Below are 24,785 nucleotides of genomic sequence, written 5' to 3' on the forward strand. Positions count from 1 at the left end.
ATAAGAAATAAATGACCTTATCTGTTATACTTATTTAATAATATTAAAAATAGAGTAATTATCTATGGTTCTTATTCTACCTTAATTTTGCTATTAGAATTTCTAATTGATTTAGATTTCATCTTGCACTCTACGAATTACATTATAAATATATCTTTTGTATTCTTCATTCATTAAAAACCGTCTCCTCCTGAAAATAATGATACGTGGTTTGTGAGTAGGCATTTAGTGGTTTTATTTAATACTAGCTATGCTATCAGTGTTTGTTCGTATTTTGCAAAAGACATGTTGAAAAACAATTTTGACGTCACAAATCGTATCAGCTAAACAATTTATTAATCGATAGTGATTTCAACAATAATATAAATAAAATGGGTGGTGCCGTGAGTTCCGGCCGCGACAACAATGAGTTAATCGACAATTTGATGAGCGGGAATTATATCCGCACAAAACAAGTGGAGAGGGTCCTCCGGGCGCTGGACCGAGCTGAGTACATGACGCCGGAGGCACGGGACGAGGCGTACAAGGACCTCGCCTGGCGGAATGGACCTCTGCATTTGTCATCGCCTTGTATTTATAGGTGAGACTACCATACATCATTTAAAAGGTCTTGTTTTACTATTTAAGAGTTTATCTGCTAACGATTTCTATGTTATGGTTCACAGTTGCCACATTATAGGTAACATAATAAGATAAAACATTAAAACATATTGTTTAATGAAGAATATATTGATGTACTCGATAAAGAATAATATTATTGTTATGATGTACAATTTTATCAGTTATATTATTTATAGTATGATTAATATTTCATTTACTAAGTATGTAGATAATTGACTGTAAATAAACATAAAGCAGTGTTACACAGTTCCACTACTACCTCGAAACTTAAAAAGCCGACCGATGGCGGGATAACCATCAAACCACTGGCTTTGAAATACACAGGACGAAGACGGGCAGCAGCGTCTTCGGTGCGACAAAGCCAGCCCTGCGGTCACCAACCCGCCTGCCCAGCGTGGTGACTATGGGCAAAACACATGAGTTCACGCCACTTTTGGTGCAAACTTGTGGAGGCCTATGTCCAGCAGTGGACTGTAATAGGCTGAAATGATGATGATGATGAGTGTTTATTTGTTGATGGATACAATTTATAGAAGTTAATATAAAAAAAAAACAATAAACTTTTGGATTTATTTTACTGATATAACACAGAGACAATAAATTGTAACTATGAAGAATTTTTTTTGGAACCAGGGTACTGTCACATTCAGGGGACTGACCCCACTTAGACTTGGAATGTTATTATTCTATATCTAAGTGAATTCCATTACCCAATAGTGAGGTGATGGAGGGGTTAGAGCTGAAACCCGGCCTGTCCTTCCTGAACATCGGCTCTGGGACGGGATACCTCAGCACCATGGCCGGCCTCATCCTTGGTACATCTGGCATTAGCCACGGTGTGGAGGTGCATCCAGCTGTATATGAGTATGCAGTGAAGAAATTGAGCCAGTTCATTGAAAACTCTCCTGTTCTGGACGATTTTGACTTTTGTGAACCAAGGTTTTATCTTGGTGAGTATGAGATCTACTGTTATTAGTAATTTATATGTATCAAATAGTACCTTTTTGTTAGATCTTAAAATGAAAAAAGTCATAACATTTACTTAAGCATATGCTAACAAGTTTAAACACACATTTTAAGTTTTAGATATTTAAAATAACAAAAAAAATATGTTGTTTTTATTCTAAACTAACTGTGAAAAAATGTACATTGTATTAAAAAAAACAAACTTTTGTCTGTTATACACACCAAGAACACAAAAAAATTTATTTGAATTTAGTATAAATTAAAATAAAATATATATTCAAGCTAAATAAGTAGGAGTTTACTTTTTAAATATTATTTTGATAAGTTTTAAAATATACATTCAAATGTTGGTACTATTGTAATAATAGTAAATTTCGTCCAGGTAACGGGCTGTGCCTGAGTCCATTGTCCGGTTGTTATGACCGAGTGTACTGCGGCGCTGCTTGCACAGAGGAGTATGAGAATTACTTCAAAAGGCTTATAAAGGTGTGTAATCAATCATATTCTTTTCTATACAAATACTTTTATGAGTAAACAACGATGACTTATAATTATTAGTGAAGAATATATTTGGTTGGTAATTTTCATGCCCTCTTTAAACCCATTTACCGAAATGGTGGCCATAGTGCGCAGCCTAGACCTGGATTTGTCGCCAAAACGGCGGGTTAGTTTCTCTTTAAGATCTTTGGCAGTTTCGACCATCGTGGTAACCACTACTTCTACATTATCATTGAAGTTCTCGACTATGTGTGTCGTCTTTCGCAACTGCCAGCCCACGAGACCCATCCAGCATTACTCTCGTGCACTTTGCAACCGCCAAAACTGGGTCGTTTTTCACAGTTAAAAGTTTCAGTAATGTGTCTTCTCCTCCTGTAGCGTCAACCGTAGCCAAGAAAACCGCCTGTGCCACTATTCCATATATTTTCCTGACATATGTCCTTTGATAATCTGTTACGAATCGTTATAATATATGGCCGCCTCTGCTTCATCGAGCTGCACTATAAGTAGCTTTTCGCTACCTTGCTGGTAGGCCTACAGGATCTTTTTGCAGGTTGTCAAGTTGACTTCTCGATTAGCTATGGCCAGGAATTAAAACAATGCGTTTACAGCATGGTCTAGCGTGTTCAAGGGCGGTCCTAGTCTGGGAGGGATCACTAGGGGGGCACCCTATTGGCCCTGGTTTGGGGAGTTTTCGTCTTAACTGGTTTCCCTGAATGGTCAATGCCCTTAATGTCGAAGGTAAGGGCCTTAGTTAAAGCAAAATAGACGTCGCTTATATTGGAGAGACCAATGTATGAATAAATTTTGCAATGCCCCCAAACGGGTATCTGGAACTTGCTCTTTATTTATATTGGTCACAGAAGTGGTGGCGTCTGACCTCTATGCCACTATTTTAAGTAGAAGGCGCTTGGGCTCGTTTAGTGGAGGCTCATTGAGAACAGGCCTTGCAGGTGGGAACAATGGTTTAACCTGCGCTTTCAGAAAGCTTAGCTCTTCCCCCCTGGCATCGTATTCTATGATCTCGTGCCTTTCCGACGCCACTAAGAATCCTCAGTACTTTGCTATATCGCCTTTAACAAAGCTGAAGGACTCGAAAGATTAGCGTGGATGCCATGAGAATTCACGTGGCATTCACGCTAATCTTTTGAGAGCCACCATCTTGACCTTCCCCGCTGAGATCTGTGAGTATCGAACATACTTGCGCAAATGTGGACTCCGCACGCCATTCGAAGAGTGGCATCACTTTGCCTTGCAACGGCACGATTAGGTAGGTTGAGCCACTCACCGCCCGTAAGTCTAACGCATAAATCTTATTTTTTTTTTTATTAGTCCACAAAACTGACTACAATCATTACATGATTATATGTCTATATTAAACAATTGTAGTCAGTTTTGTGGACTAATAAAAAAAAAAAAAAAAAAACATGACACACATGAGTTCACGTTATTTTTGGCGTAAACTTGTGGAGGCCTATGTCCAACAGTGGACTGTATAGGCTGTAATGATAGACATATAAAGTAAAGGACAAAGTGTTAAGTATGTATGTACAATTGAGTCTACTAGATGTGGACATAGCATGCATTACACACAAAAAAAAAAACTAAACTAAAATCAAAACAGATAACTTAACAATAGTGCAAAATCAAAAGTTAGGAATATAAAATACTGAAACACATGCAGTTCAAATAATAAAAGAAAAACAAATTAAACATTTCGATATAAAAAAGGGAAAATTCATTACAATAGAAACCTAAAATACTGTAAAGCAATATACAATTTAAACACGTAGCTCATTACACAGCTTATTTTTAACGGTATACTATCACAGAAGATATCTATTACGTCTCTCTTTCCAATTGCGAAAAACTGCATTCTGTGCAGTTGTGTGTTTGTGTCTACCAAGATTACTTTTTACTCTGGGCAAACTAAATGTCTTACGGTTATGTAAGCGGCAACCCTTACGAGGAACAAGCAATTTAAGGCGTTCAATCAATTCAGGTGCATCGATTAACCCTTTCAGAAGTTTAGACAGGAAAACGATATCCGCGATCCGCCTACGGTCCTTTAGCGTTACCATTTTATAGTAAGAAAAACGAGCCTCATATGTAAACAATTTTTTACACTTGAAGTCTCCGTAAGCTAGATGGAAAGGGAATCGCTTTTGGATTTTTTCAATTCTATCGGAATGAACTTGATAACTCGGGCTCCACACAACACTACAATATTCAAGAAGGTTACGGACAGTACAGTTAAAAACTAGTATCGATAAATTGGAGTTATTGAACATTTTCATCTGTCTGTAAACTAGCCCCGACAACTTAGAAGCTTTGGTCGTTACGTTCTCAATATGTTTGCGAAAACTTAAAGTTGATTCTATAGCTACGCCAAGATCCTTGATACAGTCAACTTCAGTAAGTTCTATATTGTTTATTTTGTACACGCAGGTAAACCAGTTTCTCTTCCTTGTGAATTTATCAATGTTTAAGGACATGCCATTTCTGATGCACCAGGAATTAATGGCATCTATGTCACTCTGTAGTGCACGTATATCATGCTGGCAGTCAATAGCTCTGTAAACCTTTAAATCGTCAGCAAACAGTTTCATTTTAGAATGTAAACAATGTGTTAAGTCGTTAATAAAAATTAAAAAGAGAATGGGACCAAGATGGGAACCCTTTGGGACACCGAATGCTACCTGTATCGTAAGACTTACAGCCATTTACAGCAACGAGTTGTGACCGATTCTCTAAATAGGACTCGCACCAACGAAGTAAAGAACCGTGAATTTCCATGTACTCAATTTTCAACATGAGGAGTTTAAGGTTGACCAAGTCAAACGCTTTGCGGAAATCAGTATAGATTGCATGTACCTCACCAGCTGAATCCACTATTTCTGCGATATCGGAAATATAGCTAACTAAGTTACAAGTCGTAGTTTTGCCAGGGCGAAAACCATGTTGGTTGTTGTCTAAGAATGGGGCCGTGTGGTTTCCGGTTCAAAAGAATAGTACCACCCCATTTCTTCCCAGGGAGTCGTAAAAGGCGACTAAGGGAACTCAAACTAGACCTTCTAGTTTGCGTAGTTATTCACCATCCAGGAAATGGAAAATTCCGTTATTAAACCCGGAAGGAGTCTCCGTTAGGCGTTCTCGCAGCTGATTCCTGCAACCGAACTGGCTCCGCACGTATCGGCTTGCCGTTCCTGCGGATTAAGTCAGCTAGGTCGAGAGGGTGGGCGTGGGTCTTGGGCAACCCTGCGTTTTCCTTAATCTGTGTCCCAGGCGACGCAGTGTCTGTGGAGAGGTCACTCTGCCCACGACAGCGCTGCTGCGTGGAAAACAACACGGGGAGTGGCAGTGACCGGTTATAAGTCCGCATATAATAGGCGTCAAGTGCGGGCGCCAGGGGTCACTCTCGTCAGTGGGAGGGTTCATCGAAGACCCATTGATCGGTTACCGCCCGCTTAAACCGGGCAGCCCCCGGCCAATTAGGTACCGATCCGCCTCGTCGTGGATTTGCTTCTTTAGGGTGTAGGAAGCACTAGTAAATCTAGAAAGTTCACGTCGTTACCAACCACACCTGGATCTAAGCAGCAATTAAAAATACACACCAAAAACCCACTTTTCATGCGTTTATCGACATGGAATGTCCGTACGATGAGGACAGGCTTCCCGGACACCAATGGAAGCTCAAATGGCGCTGACGACCTGCGCAAAACTGCCTTAATCGATGTCGAGCTCAAAAGACTCAACATAGCGGTTTCCGCACTGCAAGAGACCAGATTACCGGACGAAGGCTCAATACGCGAGGCCTCATATACATTTTTCTGGAAGGGAAAGGACTCTGCTGCCGCACGTGAGCATGGCGTTGGTTTCGCAATCCGCAATGATCTCCTTTCCGCAATCGAAACTCCTCGAGGAATTTCGGAGCGCATTATGGTGTTGTGGATGCGAAGCAACTGCGGCTTTGTTACTTTTTCCGCATATGCCCCAACACTAGTTTCACCTGACGAAGCCAAAGACCAATTTTACGACCAACTCACTGAGACGGTACGTGGCGTAAGTTCTAGTGACAGGCTTTACATCTTGGGTGACTTTAACGCCCGGGTCGGCCAGGACAGCTCTGCTTGGCCCGATTGTGTGGGTCCCCACGGCATTGGAAAACTCAACGAGAACGGACAACGTTTACTTGAGTTCTGCTCGAGCCAATTGCTGTGTGTGACCAATACTTTCTTCAAGGGTAAGCCTATGCGTAGGGTGTCCTGGAAGCACCCTCGCTCTGGTCACTGGCACCAGCTAGACCTAGTCCTCACCAGAAGAAAAGACCTCCGTGAAACCATTCACACGCGTACATTCCACAGCGCTGAATGTGACACTGATCATTCCCTAGTAGTAACACGTGTAGCCCTGATCCATAAAAAGATTCATTCGTCCAAACCACCTGGTAAGAAGAAATTAGACCTTCCTAAAACTAGGCATGACGATTTGATTCGTGATTTTGAGGATTTGGTACGTAAGGAGACTGAAACTTGGGATGTAAATGCGACCGTCGAAGACGAATGGAGTAATGTCAGAACTCTTCTCACGGAAACAGCTGCCAAAGCTTTCGGCTATCAGAGAGCTAAATCTCAAGACTGGTTCACTGAAAATATAGAGCAACTTTCACCCTTGCTTGACTCTAAACGCGACGCTGCTCTTGCTCACCGTCTGAATCCTAATCCAAAGACGCGCGAAGAGCTTACAATTTCTAAAGCAGCTCTTCAGCGCAGCACACGCCACTTTGCGAATGTCTATTGGACCAATATTTGCCACAACATCCAAGCGTGTGAAGACTCAGGAAACTTCAGCGGTGTGTACTCTGGTATAAAACAGGCCATCGGCCTAGTTTCCAAAAAGACAGCTCCCCTTAAAGAAGCTGATGGCTCTGTTATAACAGATCGTCATCGTCAAATGGAACGTTGGGTAGAACACTTCACCACTCTCTATGCAACTCCAGTCAGCATCGAACCGGAGGCTGTTCAGAGCATGCCTAAACTGGATACTTGGAGTCAATTAGACGACCTACCTACTATAAGGGAATACCACATTGCTGTAAAGCAGCTTAAGTGCGGTAAGAGTCCTGGTAGTGATGGAACCCAAGCAGAAATACTTAAACTTAAGTGCGTTCACCTATTCTGCACAGTCTGCTGTGTAAGTGCTGGGAGGCGGGGTGCGTGCCTCGGGATATGCGTGATGCCAACATCATCACACTATACAAAGGGAAAGGGGATCGCGGCGATTGCAACTCCTACCGTGGCATTTCCCTTTTGAGCACAGTCGGCAAGCTATTTGGACGTGTAATATTAGGAAAGCTCCAAAAACTTGCAAATCGCGTATATCCTGAGGCACAGTGTGGTTTTCGCCCCCGGCGTTCCACAGTCGATATGATTTTCTCCCTTCGCCAATTACAGGAGAAGTGCAGAGAGCAGAAAACGCCATTGTACGTGGCGTTTGTTGACTTAAATAAGGCCTTCGATACCGTCAGCAGGGAAGGTCTTTATACTGCACTGAAATGCATTGGGTGTCCACAAAAACTCTTGAGCCTTGTTCAATCCTTTCACGAGGATATGAAGGGCGCTGTAGTTTTTGATGGCCAAACGTCTGATCAGTTCGAAATGCGTAGGGGTGTCCGTCAGGGCTGCGTGTTGGCTCCTACCCTGTTTGGTATATTCTTTTCGATTATCCTAAGAACTGCTTTCGGCGATAGCCAACAGGGTATCCACCTTCATACAAGAGTAGACGGAAAGCTATTCAACATCTCACTGCTTCAAGCTAAACGAAAGCGTCATGATCTTTTCGTTGACTCTTTGTTATTTGCCGATGATGCAGCTTTTGTGGCAAACTCAGTTCTCGAGCTTCAAACAATCATGGACAAATTTTCCAAAGCATGCACTTTGTTTTCCATGTCCATAAAACCCAAAAAAACTGTGGTTCTAGCGCAAGGCAGTGCAGAAATACCTGCATTAATGCTGGATAGCACTGCTTTACAAGTGGTTGATAGGTTCTGCTACCTGGGATCGACTGTCTCGTGCAATCTCTCTCTAGAAGCAGAGATCAATACTCGCATCGGAAAAGCGGCGACTACGTTCGGGCGGCTCAGTACAAGAGTGTGGAACAACAAACATCTTACCAACAGGACCAAGATGATAGTATTTCAGGCCTGTGTTTTGCGCACGCTCTTGTACGGAGCGGAGGCGTGGACGTCCTATGCGAAGCAAGAACGTCAGATTAACACTTTTTATATGCGCTGCCTACGGAACATCCTGGGTATAAGTTGGAAAGACAGAGCGACCAACGAGAGGGTTCTACAAATAGCGCGGATGCCCAGTCTAACTGCCATGCTAAAACAGCGTCGGCTGCGTTGGTTGGGGCATGTACGCCGGATGGACCCCTCTCGACTTCCGCGGCAGATCATGCTTGGCGCAGTTGCGAACGCAAGGAGGGATGTTGGGAGGCCTTTGCTCCGTTTTAAAGACTGCGCCAAGCGCGATATGGTCGCTTTTAACATAAATCACAACAGCTGGGAAAAGTTAGCCGAGAACAGAGTCCAATGGCGTAAGAGCGTGAAGGATGGTCAACAACATCACGATGAAGCCTGGTTTGGACTCTTATCGGACAGGAGAAACAAAAAACACCAGAACAGCGACATCGGTGACACTAGCACATCTTTATTTATTTATTATTTATTTAACACTTTATTGTACACCATACAAATAAAATAAGCAAGCAACATTAGCAATAATTTGTAGAAACAAAAATGTACAAAAGTCGGCCTTATTGCTTAAGAGCAATCTCTTCCAGGCAACCTTAGGGCAAAGGAGATGATATATTGACGGTGTAGGTGTAGAGTATAATTTTATAAAAAATAATAGAAAGCAACTCAATAAATAAACATACATACTAAAATAGATAGTTTGTTTACATACATACAAACACACACATACACACAGACACACATTCATACACACACATACACACAAAGTTCATACTAGATAACTAAGAAGTTTTTAAACAAAATTAATAGTGACAGAAGAAGACAATCATAAGACTGGAAACCAAAAGCAAAGGATTAATTCCCACCCATTTTAAGAAAGTGTAGTTTAACGGATTTCTTAAAAATAGGAAGGGATTGAGAACGTCTAATCCACAAGGGCAAAGAATTCCAAAGTCGAGCAGCTTGTACGGTGAAGGATTTGGTGTAGAAAGTAGAGGAATGAGAAGGAATTTCAAGAAGTAGATTGTTGTTCGACCGTAAACTACGTTCATGTAAATCAGTTAGATATTTAAACCGCTCTTTTAGGTAAGATGGAGTTGCCGGATTAAACATAATGCAGTATAATAGCCTGAGAATGTGAGTATTCCTGCGAAGGCGAATTGGGAGCCACTTGAGTTTTTTGCGAAAATTGGAAATGTGATCATATTTGCGGAGACCAAATATGAATCGGATACATAAATTTTGAATGCGCTCAAGCTTATTCAATTGCTCCTCGGTTATGTCAAGATAGCAAGTGTCAGCATAGTCATAGATAGGTAAGAGAAGACTATGTACGAGCGCAATTTTGGTGGACGTAGGAAGGAAATTTTGTAGCATGCGAAGGGATCCCACAGCAGAAAAAACTTTTCGACTTATCTCACAAATCTGTGGACACCACGAGAGGTTTTGATCAAATATGATTCCCAAATTTGTCACTTTTTCGCTATATGGAATTTCAACACCGTTAAAAATTACAGGGGATAATTGTGTCTTATTTAAGCGAGGAATAAGTTTAGAGCTTCCAATAATGATAGCTTGTGTTTTTCTTGGATTCATTGTTAAGCCAAAAGATTGACTCCATTTAGAAATGGCTAGTAGGTCTTCGTTAATACGAGAAACAGCCTCTGGTAATTCTGTAATGGTACAGTGGGTGTAAATTTGCAGATCGTCAGCGTAGAGATGATAATTTGAAGATATAACGTTAGTGACCGAGTTAATAAAGATAGAGAATAAAAGAGGAGACAGTATGCCACCTTGAGGTACACCAGCACTGATCTCGACCCAATTGGAAAAGGAGTCATTAGCTCTAACTCGCTGCCGACGACCCTGCAAATAGTCAGTAAACCAGTCAATAGCTTTGGGAGATATGTTAAAGGTACGCAGTGTATCGATTAACAAGTCAAAGTCCACGGTATTGAACGCATTACTAAAATCTAGCAGTGTCAACACCGTAACCTTCTGATTGTCCATATTAGATCGGATGTCATCAGTGATTTTGATTAGTGCAGTAGTCGTACTATGACCTGGACGAAAACCGGATTGAAAAGGATTGACGAGATTATATCTAAAAAGATAACGGCTAAGTTGCTGATGTATGAGACGCTCAAGAGCTTTAGAGAGAAATGGTAGAATGGAAATAGGACGGAACTCGGATATAGAACAGGGATTACTTTTTTTAGGAAGTGGAATTACATCGGCATCTTTCCATGCTGACGGGAAAGAACTAGTGGAGATGGAGAAATTAAAAATAAATGTTATAATGGGACATAGGATATCAATAAGAGGGATAATCATAGCACGACTAATGCTATCCGATCCAATCGAATTGGACTTAATCGCGAGAATGTTTCTCTTAACTTCACTTTCACTAAACCGACCAAAGAAGAAAGCAGGAGTATCAGGGATTGGCAAAAAAGAAAGCTGGTTTTTTGTATTTAGTTTGGTTGTACTATCAATTGCAGTCGAAGAGGAAAAATGGTGATTTAGTGCATTAAGATCAAAGTTTTGGGAATCAATCCGACGAGTTTTACCAACTCCTAGCGATTTGAGAAAATTCCAGACTTTACTAGAATCTTTCTGTGAGACAGATTTATAGATAAATCTTCGTTTTGCATCTCTACAAGATTTATTGCATCGGTTGCGAACCTTCACATAATTTACTCTGTTGGCTTCACTAGGATCTTTTCTATATTTTGCCTTAGCTCGGTTCTTTTTCTCCTGCAATTTCTTAATTTCAGGTGAAATCCACGGTGCAGGGAGATGCTTTATTTTTACGGGCCGAACAGGTGCATGGACATCATATAGCTGGGTCAGTAGTGAAACAAAAATAGCTACTTGATTGTCAATTGTGCTTGCACAATACACCGGAGACCAATCAATTTTTAATGCATCCTCTTGCAGACGTTCAAAATTTATCCCACCAAAATTTCGCTGCAAAAGAATTTTTGTTTTTGTTTTAGGAGGCCTAAGTTTATAGGATAGATATAGTAGGTCGTGATAGGAAAATGCCTCAGATGACATTTGACCGTGTTTAGTAACATGGTCAGTTGAAGAGACAATAATTAAGTCTAACAGTGAAGGAGAACAGTTAGGAAAAATATGAGTAGCAGACAAAGGTAAAATATGCAAATCCACTGCTTTGACAACAGAATTAAGACGGGAGGACCGGTGGTCATTTTTTAACAAGCAGGTGTTAAAATCGCCCATGATCACTGTGTGGCTGTATGAAGGAGTAATGTTTTGTAACAATATTTCAAAGGACGTGAAATAGTCAACAGAAACACATGGACTATAAAAAACACCGAGAAGCAGTTTGGTATGTGAAAAACCTACCTCAATAAAAAGATGTTCAGCTCCACCACCAGTCTGAGGTTGCGAAAAGTCAATAATATTGTAAGGAATGTGTGACCGAAGGTAGATCTCAACGCCTCCGCCTGACCGACCAACGCGGTCATTGCGGATTAGGTGAAAACCCGTTAGAGAAAAAGAAATAGAAGACAGACAAGGCCTAAGCCAAGATTCAGAAATTAGAATAGCCTGAATATTACTATTGTTGCTAAAGGTAGACAAGAAATCTGGAAAGTGAGCAGGAATACTCTGTGCGTTGATATGTACTACATTAAAATTTTTTTGGCAATCTGAAAAAATAGAATTTAGATTGTCACTTAGGCTAGGAATACTATAGTAACTATCGTCACTACTATCTTCTGAATTCGATGATAATGATACAAGATCATCGATATTGTTTATAAAAGACATCTTTATATAAATGTGATGTGCAGTTATAATACTTGTGAATGAACAATATAAGGTCGTAATTAATATAAATATTAACTAAATAAAGATCAAAATTTATTAAAGCAGAAGCAGTAAACGTAAAATATATGTATAATGTAATAATAATGACAATAATATAATAATAAGTGTTGTTACAATATACCATACAACTTCACCCGCCAGCCGCAAGAATATGAAAATAGTACTTTCATAAAAAAGATACAATAACCATTATAATAGACGAGTGATAAAAAACAACAAATCCAAATCACAAAAAGAAACAGAAAAAAAATATTTATAGTAAAAAAAAAAAAAATTGTTTGTTTAATCTAAATAAAATACACAGTACTATGCTACAGATCTTATCTATATAACAAAAAAAACACTAACGATGAAAGTGATTAAAAAAAAAACAACAAATCGAAATCACAAAATGAAATACTAAAAAATATTTGTAGTAAAGAAAAAAAAATGTTTAGTAACTTAATCTAAAAAAAAACAGTCCTGTGCTACAGATAATATAATAACAAAAAAAACATGACACTATCGCTGAGCAACTTTAATCATTATCCTACCTTACAACAAATTGTAACAACTAACTTACACGTGGGTAGATACACAAAAACTTTATAAATATATACCCACCAAAATGTCACAAAACAATAAATGAAAACAAAACCAAAACAAAGTATAGTTATATAAATATGAAAAAGTATGTTATAAAAAAAAAGTAAAAAACATGTAAAGTGAAAACAGAAATTTGTTAAATAGTGCACAACAGCGGGGACCCTGGGCCCCGAGACAGAATAGCCGCAAACAAGCTGACAACATTCACAGGTAGCTTATTTATTTCTAACTGGCCTCTTCGAACGAGACGCAACTCCTCTGCATTCCGTGGTTTTTGGTGTAGTAGCGATGGTTTGAGGTGATGACCTGGCCAGTGTTGTAGGTGTAAAATCAGGAATATCATCCAGATCAGATAAACATTCAGCTCTGTTGCGCGATCCGTCCGGAGCGAGAATAAAAATGCAGCCATCGCGTGTCCAGCACTTACTGACTCCAAAACGCTCTCGAGCCGCCAGGAAAGCGTCATGCCGCTGTTTGGTTAAAAATTCAGACTCCGTAATTCCAGTTCCCTTCAACCTTGTTTTTGCAAACCATACCTTATCTCGAATAGCCACCTCACTAAATTTTACGACTATAGGCCTAGGTTTCTTGCCTGTGGATCGACCAAGCCGGTATGATGACTTAATACTAGTACTAGAGAAGTTCGGTAGGTTGAGATTTTCAGCGACGAGACTGGTGATGCGAGCTGAAACGTTCTCAGATTTGTCTTCGGGTACTCCATGAAAAAGTAACATCTTGCGCCGTGTTTTCATTTCCTGACGATCCATGATTCTACTCAGGAGCTCAACTTGGCACTGAAGCTCAGAGAGAGCAGTCAGGATGAATGTCTTGAAAGTATTAAAATCAGATGCCAATGAAGAGGAAGTTAACCGTGGTGAATTTCTTTCCAATTCCTGTTGAAACTCGTTCATCCGTTCATGGAACATTTTCGTCATCGCTGATAACTTAGTGGTCACTGAATCCATAGCAATATATCTTAAATAGGAATATAGTAGAATTTAAAGGAGATTGCTCGCAGGTGAGTGGTATTATTTAAACGCGATAAAAATTCATGAAAAAAGTTCAAATTACTATTATAACCAAATTATAACACTAAAAGTTTTAGCAGAGATTTTCAAACGTTGTTATCACTTCACACCTACCCGCTAAAGTCTTTTGTCATCTTTTCCTTGTTCGGTGTGTGGTAGAATCTGCCGCTCCCGTATCGGCTTGTACAGCCATCAGAAGAAATGCTCTTCAGACACCGTTTAAATCGTCTGGAATAGACGTAAAGGCCTATGATGAAGAATGGAGCAATGTGAGAGTAAATTCGCTTTTGAACTATACTTTCCAAAACTTTACCACTTACTGACAAAAGGGATATTAGACGATAATTTGTAATATCCTTAGAGTTCCCTGATTTGTAGACCGGTGTAACATAAGCAGCTTTCCATCTGGTGGGGAAAATACCTGAGTACAACGAATGATAATATATAAGGGTAAGTGGCATAGCTAATTGACGAGCGCATTTTTTTAGACATAATGGAGAAAGGAGATCTGGCCCGGCTCCTTTGCATGGATGCAAATTACAAAGATGCTCAAAAACTTCTCCCTCTGACAACTGACCAGCACTTAATGGCATATTAGAAATATCGTGCACAGGGGGAGGGATGGGATAATCTTCCAATTGACAGTCACTAGGGCAAGTATAGATCGATTCAAAATATTTAGCGAAGGCATTGCATATACTTTTACCTCCTATGGCTACGAAATCTTTGAGAAACATTTCATTTGGAATAAAATTATCGCTATTTTTGCGTTGATGCTTAAAGAAGATTCAAAAATAGGAAGGGTCAACCACGAATACATTCAGAGACACGCTTTTTTAAATTTGTATAAAGATCTTTTATCATTACTGCGCATCGTTCACGCAGTATCTCATAAGAGTATTTATCCATTGAATTATTATATTTCTTGCTTTTACAGTGATATTTTGCCTTCTCCCTGAGTGCCCTCAATAATGGAACCGAAAATAATATGGGATAGTGGCTATCTCGGGGCTTACGCATAGGTGTATATTTATAAATAATAGGCATTATTATAGGTATTATTATTAGGTCTGATAGAAAATATCTACTTTTTCGTCCACCGAGGATGCATTATTAAATGCGGATAATCAGCCTATGTCATCTAATTCATTGGATACACCGTCAAAATCACACAAGAAAAAGTTCAAAAATGGTGTACGGGAAGATCTAATATAATTATCACAATGAGTTTTTAAATTAATATTAAAATTTAAAGGCGGATGATGGCGATCTATTGATACCAAAGCATCATCTGTTTTGCTTACTTTTATCCATTTAGAACCATTCGCTAGTACTAAATCTAAAATACGCATTAATCAATACGACCCAAGACCCATACGCATCAAGGGGTTATTAATAGGCCTGAGAGGACTCGGGGTCGATGTCAGAAATAAAAGTTCTGTACGCTTTGTCAAACTTCATAGCGAAACCTCTCTAAAGCGAGTTTAACTGTTTTATAGTCATCAGATTTTCGGCTGCCGGAGACCATGCGGCGGCCTCATAGAGAACTATAGGCTCTATTACCGCCACATTTGTAGTCCTCACTATCACTCCATTCAGACCCCACGAAACCCTCACCGCATGTGCCAGTTGCTTATATATGTCTGCGGCTTTTTACATATACCAGACACAAATGCATTAATGATCAGTTTATAGTCTATGGTTAAGCTTAGCAATTTGATTTTGTTTAGAAAACCCAGCTGGGTGCCGGATATATGGATTATGAGTGGGTCATATTTGAGCTGTTTTGTAAGTAGCGTTGCTTTGGTTTTGTGCAGCGCGAAGCTCAAATTATTAAGGGTGCCCCAATCCTAAAAGACAGTAAGGATGAATTCAGCTTGAGATTATAAGACGCTAGTGTGGTGGGGAGAGAACATGAGGACCACGTCATCTGCAAAGGCCTGGCAATAAACCCTTGATATTGCCATTTTTGTAGTAGCGAATCCGCTACTCCACTCCATCCACTGAAATTTTATGTGTTAAGAAGGTAATGTCTGTCGATCAGGTGGGAGGGATCCTGGTGATGCCGTTGAACGACACGCTGCAACACGTGCGGCGCGTGGGCGAGAACCAGTGGGTGACGCGCAACATGCTCAACGTATCGTTCGCGACTCTACGCGCACCCAGCCGCGAAGAGAGTGCCCAACTGCTAACGCTTGGTGAGATGAGAATTAATATAGCCCACTGATGTGATTGGTTTCGTACAGCTCTGAGCCGCATATTGAATATACGACATAACTCTTGTTGAAGACCCAAATTATAGCAGTGGTTCTTAACCAGTGGTCCGCGGACCTCTGGTGGTCCCTGGAAGCATCCGAAGTAGAATAGCGTTAGGCTATATGTACTAAGTACTCAGCGTGGTGGATTAAGCTCAGTAGTGGGATATTACAGGCTGAAGTGTGACTAAGTACTCCATACTTTCCCAAAAAACAGTAACAGTTCGTGGTAAAATATTAATTTTGAAAAATGGTTTCTCATCACTAAGGCTACGAACCACTGATGTAAAGCGTGTAGTACAAAAATTGGGTCTCCGTTGTTTTTTATCATTGATCTTATATGCGTGGATCGGCGGTAGGTGAAAATAGACAATATAATATTTTTGTTTGCGTGGCGCGCAGACAAGCAGACCCCGGTGCGACTGCAGCTGCTGGCGCGCGCGGTGGTGCGCACGGCCATGCGCGGCGGCGTGCTGCGGCGGCACCCCGAGCTGCGCGAGGCGCCGCGCGCGCCGCCGCCCGCCGCCTGCCCGCGCCGCATCTGCATCCCCATCGAGCCGGGCGGCGCCGTCGGTGAGTACCGCTCGCACTCGACACACTCACCCCGAGCTGCGCGAGGCGCCGCGCGCGCCGCCGCCCGCCGCCTGCCCGCGCCGCATCTGCATCCCCATCGAGCCGGGCGGCGCCGTCGGTGAGTACCGCTCACCACGAGCTGCGCACACTCACAACTCGGTCTGAGTAACTAAAGTAAGGCACAGCAGGGAATATCCTGCTCAAAATCTAGAGCTGCATAATTACGAAAGAACATCGACCTTACAGAAGATCACAGCTAAAATATAAAACTGCTTCCTATCAGTGTTGTGTTTCCATACTGTACATCTAAGGTGGCCAAAGCTCCTGGGGCCGCCCAGTAGAATAGGGTCGGCAACGCGCTTGCGATGCTTTTGGTGTTTAAAACGTCTATAAGTTACGGTAATCGCTTACACCAGATGAACTATACGCTTTTTTTGCCGACCAAGTTGTATATCATTGGCCTTAGTCCGCCTATTGTAGACGATTTAGACAGTGTCAGACAGACATTGTATCGCCTAGGCCACTGTTCACGAAAATGCAGAGTTGGTTTGTACATATACATATATAAGTTGTATATGTACAATAAATTACTTTTTTTAATTTTGCCCCAGAAAGTAACTTTTATGCGTTCGTTTCATTCGCAGAGGGATTGAACGTACTCCACGATCTGGACAGCGAGAACGGTGCGAACGAAATGAACGCACTGCTGAGCCTCGTCATCAGCATGGGACACAACCGGGTGGCTGGCGCGTTGCGCTTCGACCGTGTTGAGGACACGCCCTCCGATTCTGAAGACGAAGACAACGACGACAACGACGACGACAACGACAGACCGGAGAGAGACTCACGAACTGACAGATCAGAGACGGACTCTCGGGACAATAGAGACGACAGAGACTCACGAGGCGATAGGTCGGAGATCGAATCGAGGGGTGATAGGTCTGAGACGGAGTCACGGGACGAAAGGTCTGAGACAGATTCGCGTGACGAGAGACTAGACAGCTCACGAGACGAGGACCAGTACGAGAGGGACACAGAGAACAAGCATGAGCGAGGTTCAGACAAACCAAACAGAGCCTCTCGAGTCAGCAGAGATTCGGAAGACGACAGGCGGCCGAGGCGCGAGAGTAAAGGCAAAGAAGACAGTCGTCAAAGTAAGCGTCAGAGGCGGACGCGAGGCGACGGGCCCGACGATCTAGAACTCTTCCCGCCCTGTCGGGAGCTCCTGTCCTACCGGCCGGACGAGCCCTCCACGTCCAGTAAGGGCTCACAGAGGGCGAGCGGAGAATCCACCGAGAGGTCCGAACAGTCCTCATCTAAGGATAATAATGCAAATTCTAGCAAGGTTAGTTTATTTGCAAATGTGTTTATAGTTCATTTTATCTTGTTGTATGTAATGCGCATTTTTGGAAGCAAGTTATACGTGTCCTTATCACTTTGTAGTTGGATTCCAATTTGGAAGAGCAATAAAATGAGACATCAAACATGAATTTGTTTGTCTGAAAATTTAGTTCCTTAGCTAGATCTTCTCACAAAGTTACTGTGTCCATACAAAGTTAACACAGCATCATCAGCCAAAATGACTTGAATTGCTATTTCTATTTTCTAGCATATTTTTTATTTTTATTTTTATTAACATTGTCGTCTACCAAAAATTATCCTGTAATAATCTTATTCTGTAAATAACATCCTTGCAGGAAACCAAAGGCACGGTACCTCCGGGTGTACCATCAGAAGTTGAAATCGACTTGGGTGCAAAGATAGCGGCCCAGGAGGCCAGCACATCTCAGATGGACTGGGACGAGAACCAGTCGGACACCCTGGAGGTTAGCGAGGATGACACAGAGAATACAAAGAGCAAGGCCAAGAGACAGAAGCTGGACAGCGGGATAGGAGAAGAGGCTACGCCGAGCAGCTCGTCTCCGGACAAATCCAAGACTGAGTCAGACAGTGATCAGTCTTACACTACCACAGATGATGCGGCGTCTCTAAACAGTGAGTGTACTTTTAATAATGATAATTTCAAGTTACGTGGTTATTTTTGTTTAACCAAAAGGTGTGTGATCGGGTGAGGCGAACGGAGCAAGAGAAAGAGGTGGGTGAGGCGTGCACACATTTTTTTCTCTTTCTCTCATAGCCAGTTATTTTTCGTGTATCTAAGACACAGTGCAGGCCTATTGTTAAAGAAGTTTTACTTAAGTCGTGTGGTCTAAAGCACACTCGTTTTTATTCTAGATTTATGTTTTAAGTTTAGAATCGTATTACTTTGTGGTTGTCTCGTCTTCCTAGATGAAAATTAAATATGAAGTAAATTTCACCAAGTACCCATATTTATACCTATGCACAATTTAATCGAGCTCGACATCGAAAGCTTACCCCGATTGGTAGGAGGCGGTGTCGTCTGTACCGATGTAGTGATGTAACAAGATGTAGTAACGCAATGTTCGTGCGGCAGGTGCGCGCTCGGAGGAGGAGTGCCCGGAGCTGCGCGCGCACGCGGCGCGGCGGCGGCGGCGCGTGGCGCGCGGCGGGGACGCGCGCCGCGTGCGCCTGTCGCTGCTCATGAAGCAGGCCGTGCGCGAGCTGCCGCTGCCGCACGCGCTCAAGAAGTACGTACACACGCACCGGCGGCCACGCGCGAGCACGCACACACCACCCGCCTCACTGACTCACACACGCGCGCCGCGTGCGCCTGTCGCTGCTCATGAAGCAGGCCGTGCGCGAGCTGCCGCTGCCGCACGCGCTCAAGAAGTACGTACACACGCACCGGCGGCCACGCGCGAGCACGCACACACCACCCGCCTCACTGACTCACACACGCGCGCCGCGTGCGCCTGTCGCTGCTCATGAAGCAGGCCGTGCGCGAGCTGCCGCTGCCGCACGCGCTCAAGAAGTACGTACACACGCACCGGCGGCCACGCGCGAGCACGCACACACCACCCGCCTCACTGACTCACACACGCGCGCCGCGTGCGCCTGTCGCTGCTCATGAAGCAGGCCGTGCGCGAGCTGCCGCTGCCGCACGCGCTCAAGAAGTACGTACACACGCACCGGCGGCCACGCGCGAGCACGCACACACCACCCGCCTCACTGACTCACACACGCGCGCCGCGTGCGCCTGTCGCTGCTCATGAAGCAGGCCGTGCGCGAGCTGCCGCTGCCGCACGCGCTCAAGAAGTACGTACACACGCACCGGCGGCCACGCGCGAGCACGCACACACCACCCGCCTCACTGACTCACACACGCGCGCCGCGTGCGCCTGTCGCTGCTCATGAAGCAGGCCGTGCGCGAGCTGCCGCTGCCGCACGCGCTCAAGAAGTACGTACACACGCACCGGCGGCCACGCGCGAGCACGCACACACCACCCGCCTCACTGACTCACACACGCGCGCCGCGTGCGCCTGTCGCTGCTCATGAAGCAGGCCGTGCGCGAGCTGCCGCTGCCGCACGCGCTCAAGAAGTACGTACACACGCACCGGCGGCCACGCGCGAGCACGCACACACCACCCGCCTCACTGACTCACACACGCGCGCCGCGTGCGCCTGTCGCTGCTCATGAAGCAGGCCGTGCGCGAGCTGCCGCTGCCGCACGCGCTCAAGAAGTACGTACACACGCACCGGCGGCCACGCGCGAGCACGCACACACCACCCGCCTCACTGACTCACACACGCGCGCCGCGTGCGCCTGTCGCTGCTCATGAAGCAGGCCGTGCGCGAGCTGCCGCTGCCGCACGCGCTCAAGAAGTACGTACACACGCACCGGCGGCCACGCGCGAGCACGCACACACCACCCGCCTCACTGACTCACACACGCGCGCCGCGTGCGCCTGTCGCTGCTCATGAAGCAGGCCGTGCGCGAGCTGCCGCTGCCGCACGCGCTCAAGAAGTACGTACACACGCACCGGCGGCCACGCGCGAGCACGCACACACCACCCGCCTCACTGACTCACACACGCGCGCCGCGTGCGCCTGTCGCTGCTCATGAAGCAGGCCGTGCGCGAGCTGCCGCTGCCGCACGCGCTCAAGAAGTACGTACACACGCACCGGCGGCCACGCGCGAGCACGCACACACCACCCGCCTCACTGACTCACACACGCGCGCCGCGTGCGCCTGTCGCTGCTCATGAAGCAGGCCGTGCGCGAGCTGCCGCTGCCGCACGCGCTCAAGAAGTACGTACACACGCACCGGCGGCCACGCGCGAGCACGCACACACCACCCGCCTCACTGACTCACACACGCGCGCCGCGTGCGCCTGTCGCTGCTCATGAAGCAGGCCGTGCGCGAGCTGCCGCTGCCGCACGCGCTCAAGAAGTACGTACACACGCACCGGCGGCCACGCGCGAGCACGCACACACCACCCGCCTCACTGACTCACACACGCGCGCCGCGTGCGCCTGTCGCTGCTCATGAAGCAGGCCGTGCGCGAGCTGCCGCTGCCGCACGCGCTCAAGAAGTACGTACACACGCACCGGCGGCCACGCACGAGCACGCACACACCACCCGCCTCACTGACTCACACACGCGCGCCGCGTGCGCCTGTCGCTGCTCATGAAGCAGGCCGTGCGCGAGCTGCCGCTGCCGCACGCGCTCAAGAAGTACGTACACACGCACCGGCGGCCACGCGCGAGCACGCACACACCACCCGCCTCACTGACTCACACACGCGCGCCGCGTGCGCCTGTCGCTGCTCATGAAGCAGGCCGTGCGCGAGCTGCCGCTGCCGCACGCGCTCAAGAAGTACGTACACACGCACCGGCGGCCATGCGCGAGCACGCACACACCACCCGCCTCACTGACTCACACACGCGCGCCGCGTGCGCCTGTCGCTGCTCATGAAGCAGGCCGTGCGCGAGCTGCCGCTGCCGCACGCGCTCAAGAAGTACGTACACACGCACCGGCGGCCACGCGCGAGCACGCACACACCACCCGCCTCACTGACTCACACACGCGCGCCGCGTGCGCCTGTCGCTGCTCATGAAGCAGGCCGTGCGCGAGCTGCCGCTGCCGCACGCGCTCAAGAAGTACGTACACACGCACCGGCGGCCACGCGCGAGCACGCACACACCACCCGCCTCACTGACTCACACACGCGCGCCGCGTGCGCCTGTCGCTGCTCATGAAGCAGGCCGTGCGCGAGCTGCCGCTGCCGCACGCGCTCAAGAAGTACGTACACACGCACCGGCGGCCACACGCGAGCACGCACACACTACCCGCCTCATTGACAACGACGTACACACGACGTAACACACATTCGTAAACACGTACCGAACCGCACGCGTGCACAGATATCGAGATTCTTCAACTTGTTGCAAACGTTTTATGGATAAAGATATTTAATTATTATAGCACGGAAGCGGAGCACGAAGAATTTCGTACAATGACCTTTTTGCTTACTGCCAGTGGTTCTCAAAATTTTATATAAAGTACGAAGCTTTAAAAAATCGGTAGAGTTTAGAATTTGGAATGTCTTAGAACTCGTTGTTTGCACATTACACTAAGTCTACGCTGTCTCTCCGTGGATCGGTCTAGTCACAGAATAAAATATTTTTTGTTTAATCATAGAAAATAACTTATACATAACTTATAAGTATATATACATATATATAAATAAAAGTTAGTGTATATATTACTATGTGTACAATTTGGTGACTATACTTTGTATATGCAAAAAAATCTTAGATCTGTTGCTGTGTGAAATAATTGTGTTTGCTCGCAAACGAAAAAAAACCGACTTCAATTACATCGACAAGTAATACAACGTAGATCGACGAAAAAATAGTCAAGCAACTACGCTTTATCAAAGATTACTCAAAAAGTAGTTATCAGATCTCGATAAAATTTATATGTGACCACATGATAAACATCAGCTTTCGATTAAATTAAAAATTATGAAAATCGGTACACCCAGTAAAAAGTTATGCGCTATAATACAACGTAGGTCGACGAAAAAAGCGTCAAGTAAAAACGCATTATTAGATATAATTCGAAAAGTAGTTGTTAGATCTCAAATAAATTTAAATGGGACCAATTGGCACACACCACCTTTCGATTAAAACAAAATTTGTCGAAATCGGTCTACCTGGTCAAAAGTTCTGATGTAACATACATAAAAAAAAAAAAAAAAAAAAAAAAAAAAAAAAAAAAAAAAAAAAAAAATACAGTCGAATTGAGAACCTCCTCCTTTTTTGGAAGTCGGTTAAAAAGACACCAATAAACACACATTCGCATTTAATATAAGTATTGTTAACTTTTCACTTAAATTAAAAATGAAAAACGATGAATCTTGTGACTTAACTTTGGTAAAAAAAAGTAAAAAGGTTGACAAACTGTGAATACGGCTATCACTACACCTGTGTGAGCGCAACGGCAATATGTTTATACGCGAGCGACAAAGACCAAAGATGAGGGGTCAATGAACGAAATTCTACGTGCTCCGCGTCCGTTCTATATAAAATACTCCTTGCATTTTATTTTAATTTTATAAATATAAAGTACAAAATAAATATTTGCAATGTAAGCGCAAAAAAAATTTGTTTATTAACGACATTACATTAGAAACATCTAAAACTATCAGTGTTCCTCTACTATATTATACATGTATTATACATATAAACCTTCCTCTGGAATCACTCTTATTTACTAAAGAAAACCGCATCAAAATTCATTGCGTAGTTTTAAAGATCTAAGCATACAGACGGCGACTTGATTTTATACTATGTATCTTAAACAAACTTATTTGTTGTTTGCGACCTTTGAACGGCGCGCAAAGCGATCCTCGCTGTCGCCGAGCGCTCAATATCCGTACCATTCTAACGACAAGTAAATATGCTCGTTACAAACTGCCCTTTGTCTGTTTGAAAACTATTACACCATAATCATTTCTCAATTTCCAGATTCGTGAACCTGGGTCGCTGTTTCGAGTTCTAAGTACACCACAATCGTATGAATAAACCGACCATTATGTGTCATAATAATATAGTTATTTTATCTCGTACCGGTCGGGGAGGATGGGGCTTTTGTGTATGCAAAGCCCGCTCGGAAGGAATCGTAAGGACTGATTAATACTTATATATTGTCTGTTATTAGTAAACTCCAGCGATAAACGTGTCGTCTCTTTCACTATCATGGAGTTATCTATGTTAGAAAGAGACAACACGAGGTGTTAGTTTCGAGTTTATTGATAATAAAATGTATGTTCATTATAGCGTGGTTAAGACTCATCGGAGTTATTAAATAAGCGAACGTAGTGAAGGTTTTTTAAAAAGATATTTTATTAGTCATCAATGTAATATTAAAAGTTACTTTTGGCTATAAGATCATGTCACACTATGTTGTATGTTTATTTTTTTTTTTGATTTTGCTTGTCATCTTTTTTGTTTAAAGTTTTTTTGAAATGAAAACTCGCTAATGACGCACGCGCAGCTGCCGTGTGCTGTGTGCATTAAATGCTTTTTGGACTGGGTGAAATCTCGTGCGTTGCGTCACCGACACGATTGATGTTGATAATTTTTAATTCAAACATGAAATTCCAAATTTAAATACTAATAGTTGTAAGTTTTCACTCCTAGCTGCAGTCTATAGCTGCCAATTATTTTTTTTGGAAATTTAAAAGTGTCAAATTTTGTGCCAAGGAATTTGGATTGTATTGGAATTGAATTGGTTATTAAAAAAATTAGAACTCTTATTTTTTGTCATAATAATGTAAAAAAAAGTGTGTGTCTGTGCAATTCACGCTCGGCAGATGTGAAACTTCTTTAGCTCTATCTAACTTATATATCCCTCTCAAGTTTCGTTCGCCTCGGCCGATCACACTTTTCGTAACGCTCTCGTCACGCATTCACCAGCTTACTCACAAAGTCAAGCGTGCGTTAAGAATTTTTACTTCTAAAATCGATATAAACACGAAATAAAGCCGTTACGAAGTTTGCCGGGCAGCTAGTAGTACACTGCAATAATATGTGGCATACTATTAAGTCGAACGTTTAGTCAATTTAAATAAAAAAATGAATTTATTTGGTCGATTTAAATAGTAATTTTGAATCTTCATGTAATAAAGTATACGTTTTTGTTTAAATGAAATAATTGTAATTAATGTAAAGCTGTAATCATAAGGGACGTAGGTTCTACTGAAAAACTTAGCTGC

The 24,785-nt window shown here is 43.7% G+C and overlaps 1 protein-coding gene across 1 annotated transcript; it reads left to right on the forward strand.

Annotated features, from left to right (window-relative positions):
- The first annotated feature begins 371 nt into the window (after positions 1 to 371).
- LOC123653907 lies at positions 372 to 23,888 on the forward strand. The gene is made up of 9 exons (XM_045589884.1): positions 372 to 580; positions 1,339 to 1,571; positions 1,970 to 2,073; positions 15,857 to 16,010; positions 16,470 to 16,640; positions 17,285 to 17,985; positions 18,338 to 18,635; positions 19,096 to 19,249; positions 23,536 to 23,888. The coding sequence occupies exons 1-9, from the start codon at positions 372 to 374 to the stop codon at positions 23,567 to 23,569; spliced, it is 2,058 nt and encodes a 685-aa protein (XP_045445840.1). The 3' UTR covers positions 23,570 to 23,888.
- Positions 23,889 to 24,785: the final 897 nt, after the last annotated feature.

The sequence above is a fragment of the Melitaea cinxia genome, chromosome 5 (genome assembly GCF_905220565.1).
Source record: "Melitaea cinxia chromosome 5, ilMelCinx1.1, whole genome shotgun sequence".
Lineage (NCBI taxonomy): Eukaryota > Metazoa > Arthropoda > Insecta > Lepidoptera > Nymphalidae > Melitaea > Melitaea cinxia.

Excerpts from the sequence above, each read along its gene's own strand:
- LOC123653907 (XM_045589884.1), top strand. The coding sequence starts at position 372 with ATGGGTGGTGCCGTGAGTTCCGGCCGCGACAACAATGAGTTAATCGAC. Across the intron at positions 1,572-1,969 it reads TGAACCAAGGTTTTATCTTG|GTAACGGGCTGTGCCTGAGT; the intron begins GTGAGTATGAGA and ends AATTTCGTCCAG. Across the intron at positions 18,636-19,095 it reads TGATGCGGCGTCTCTAAACA|GTGCGCGCTCGGAGGAGGAG; the intron begins GTGAGTGTACTT and ends TTCGTGCGGCAG.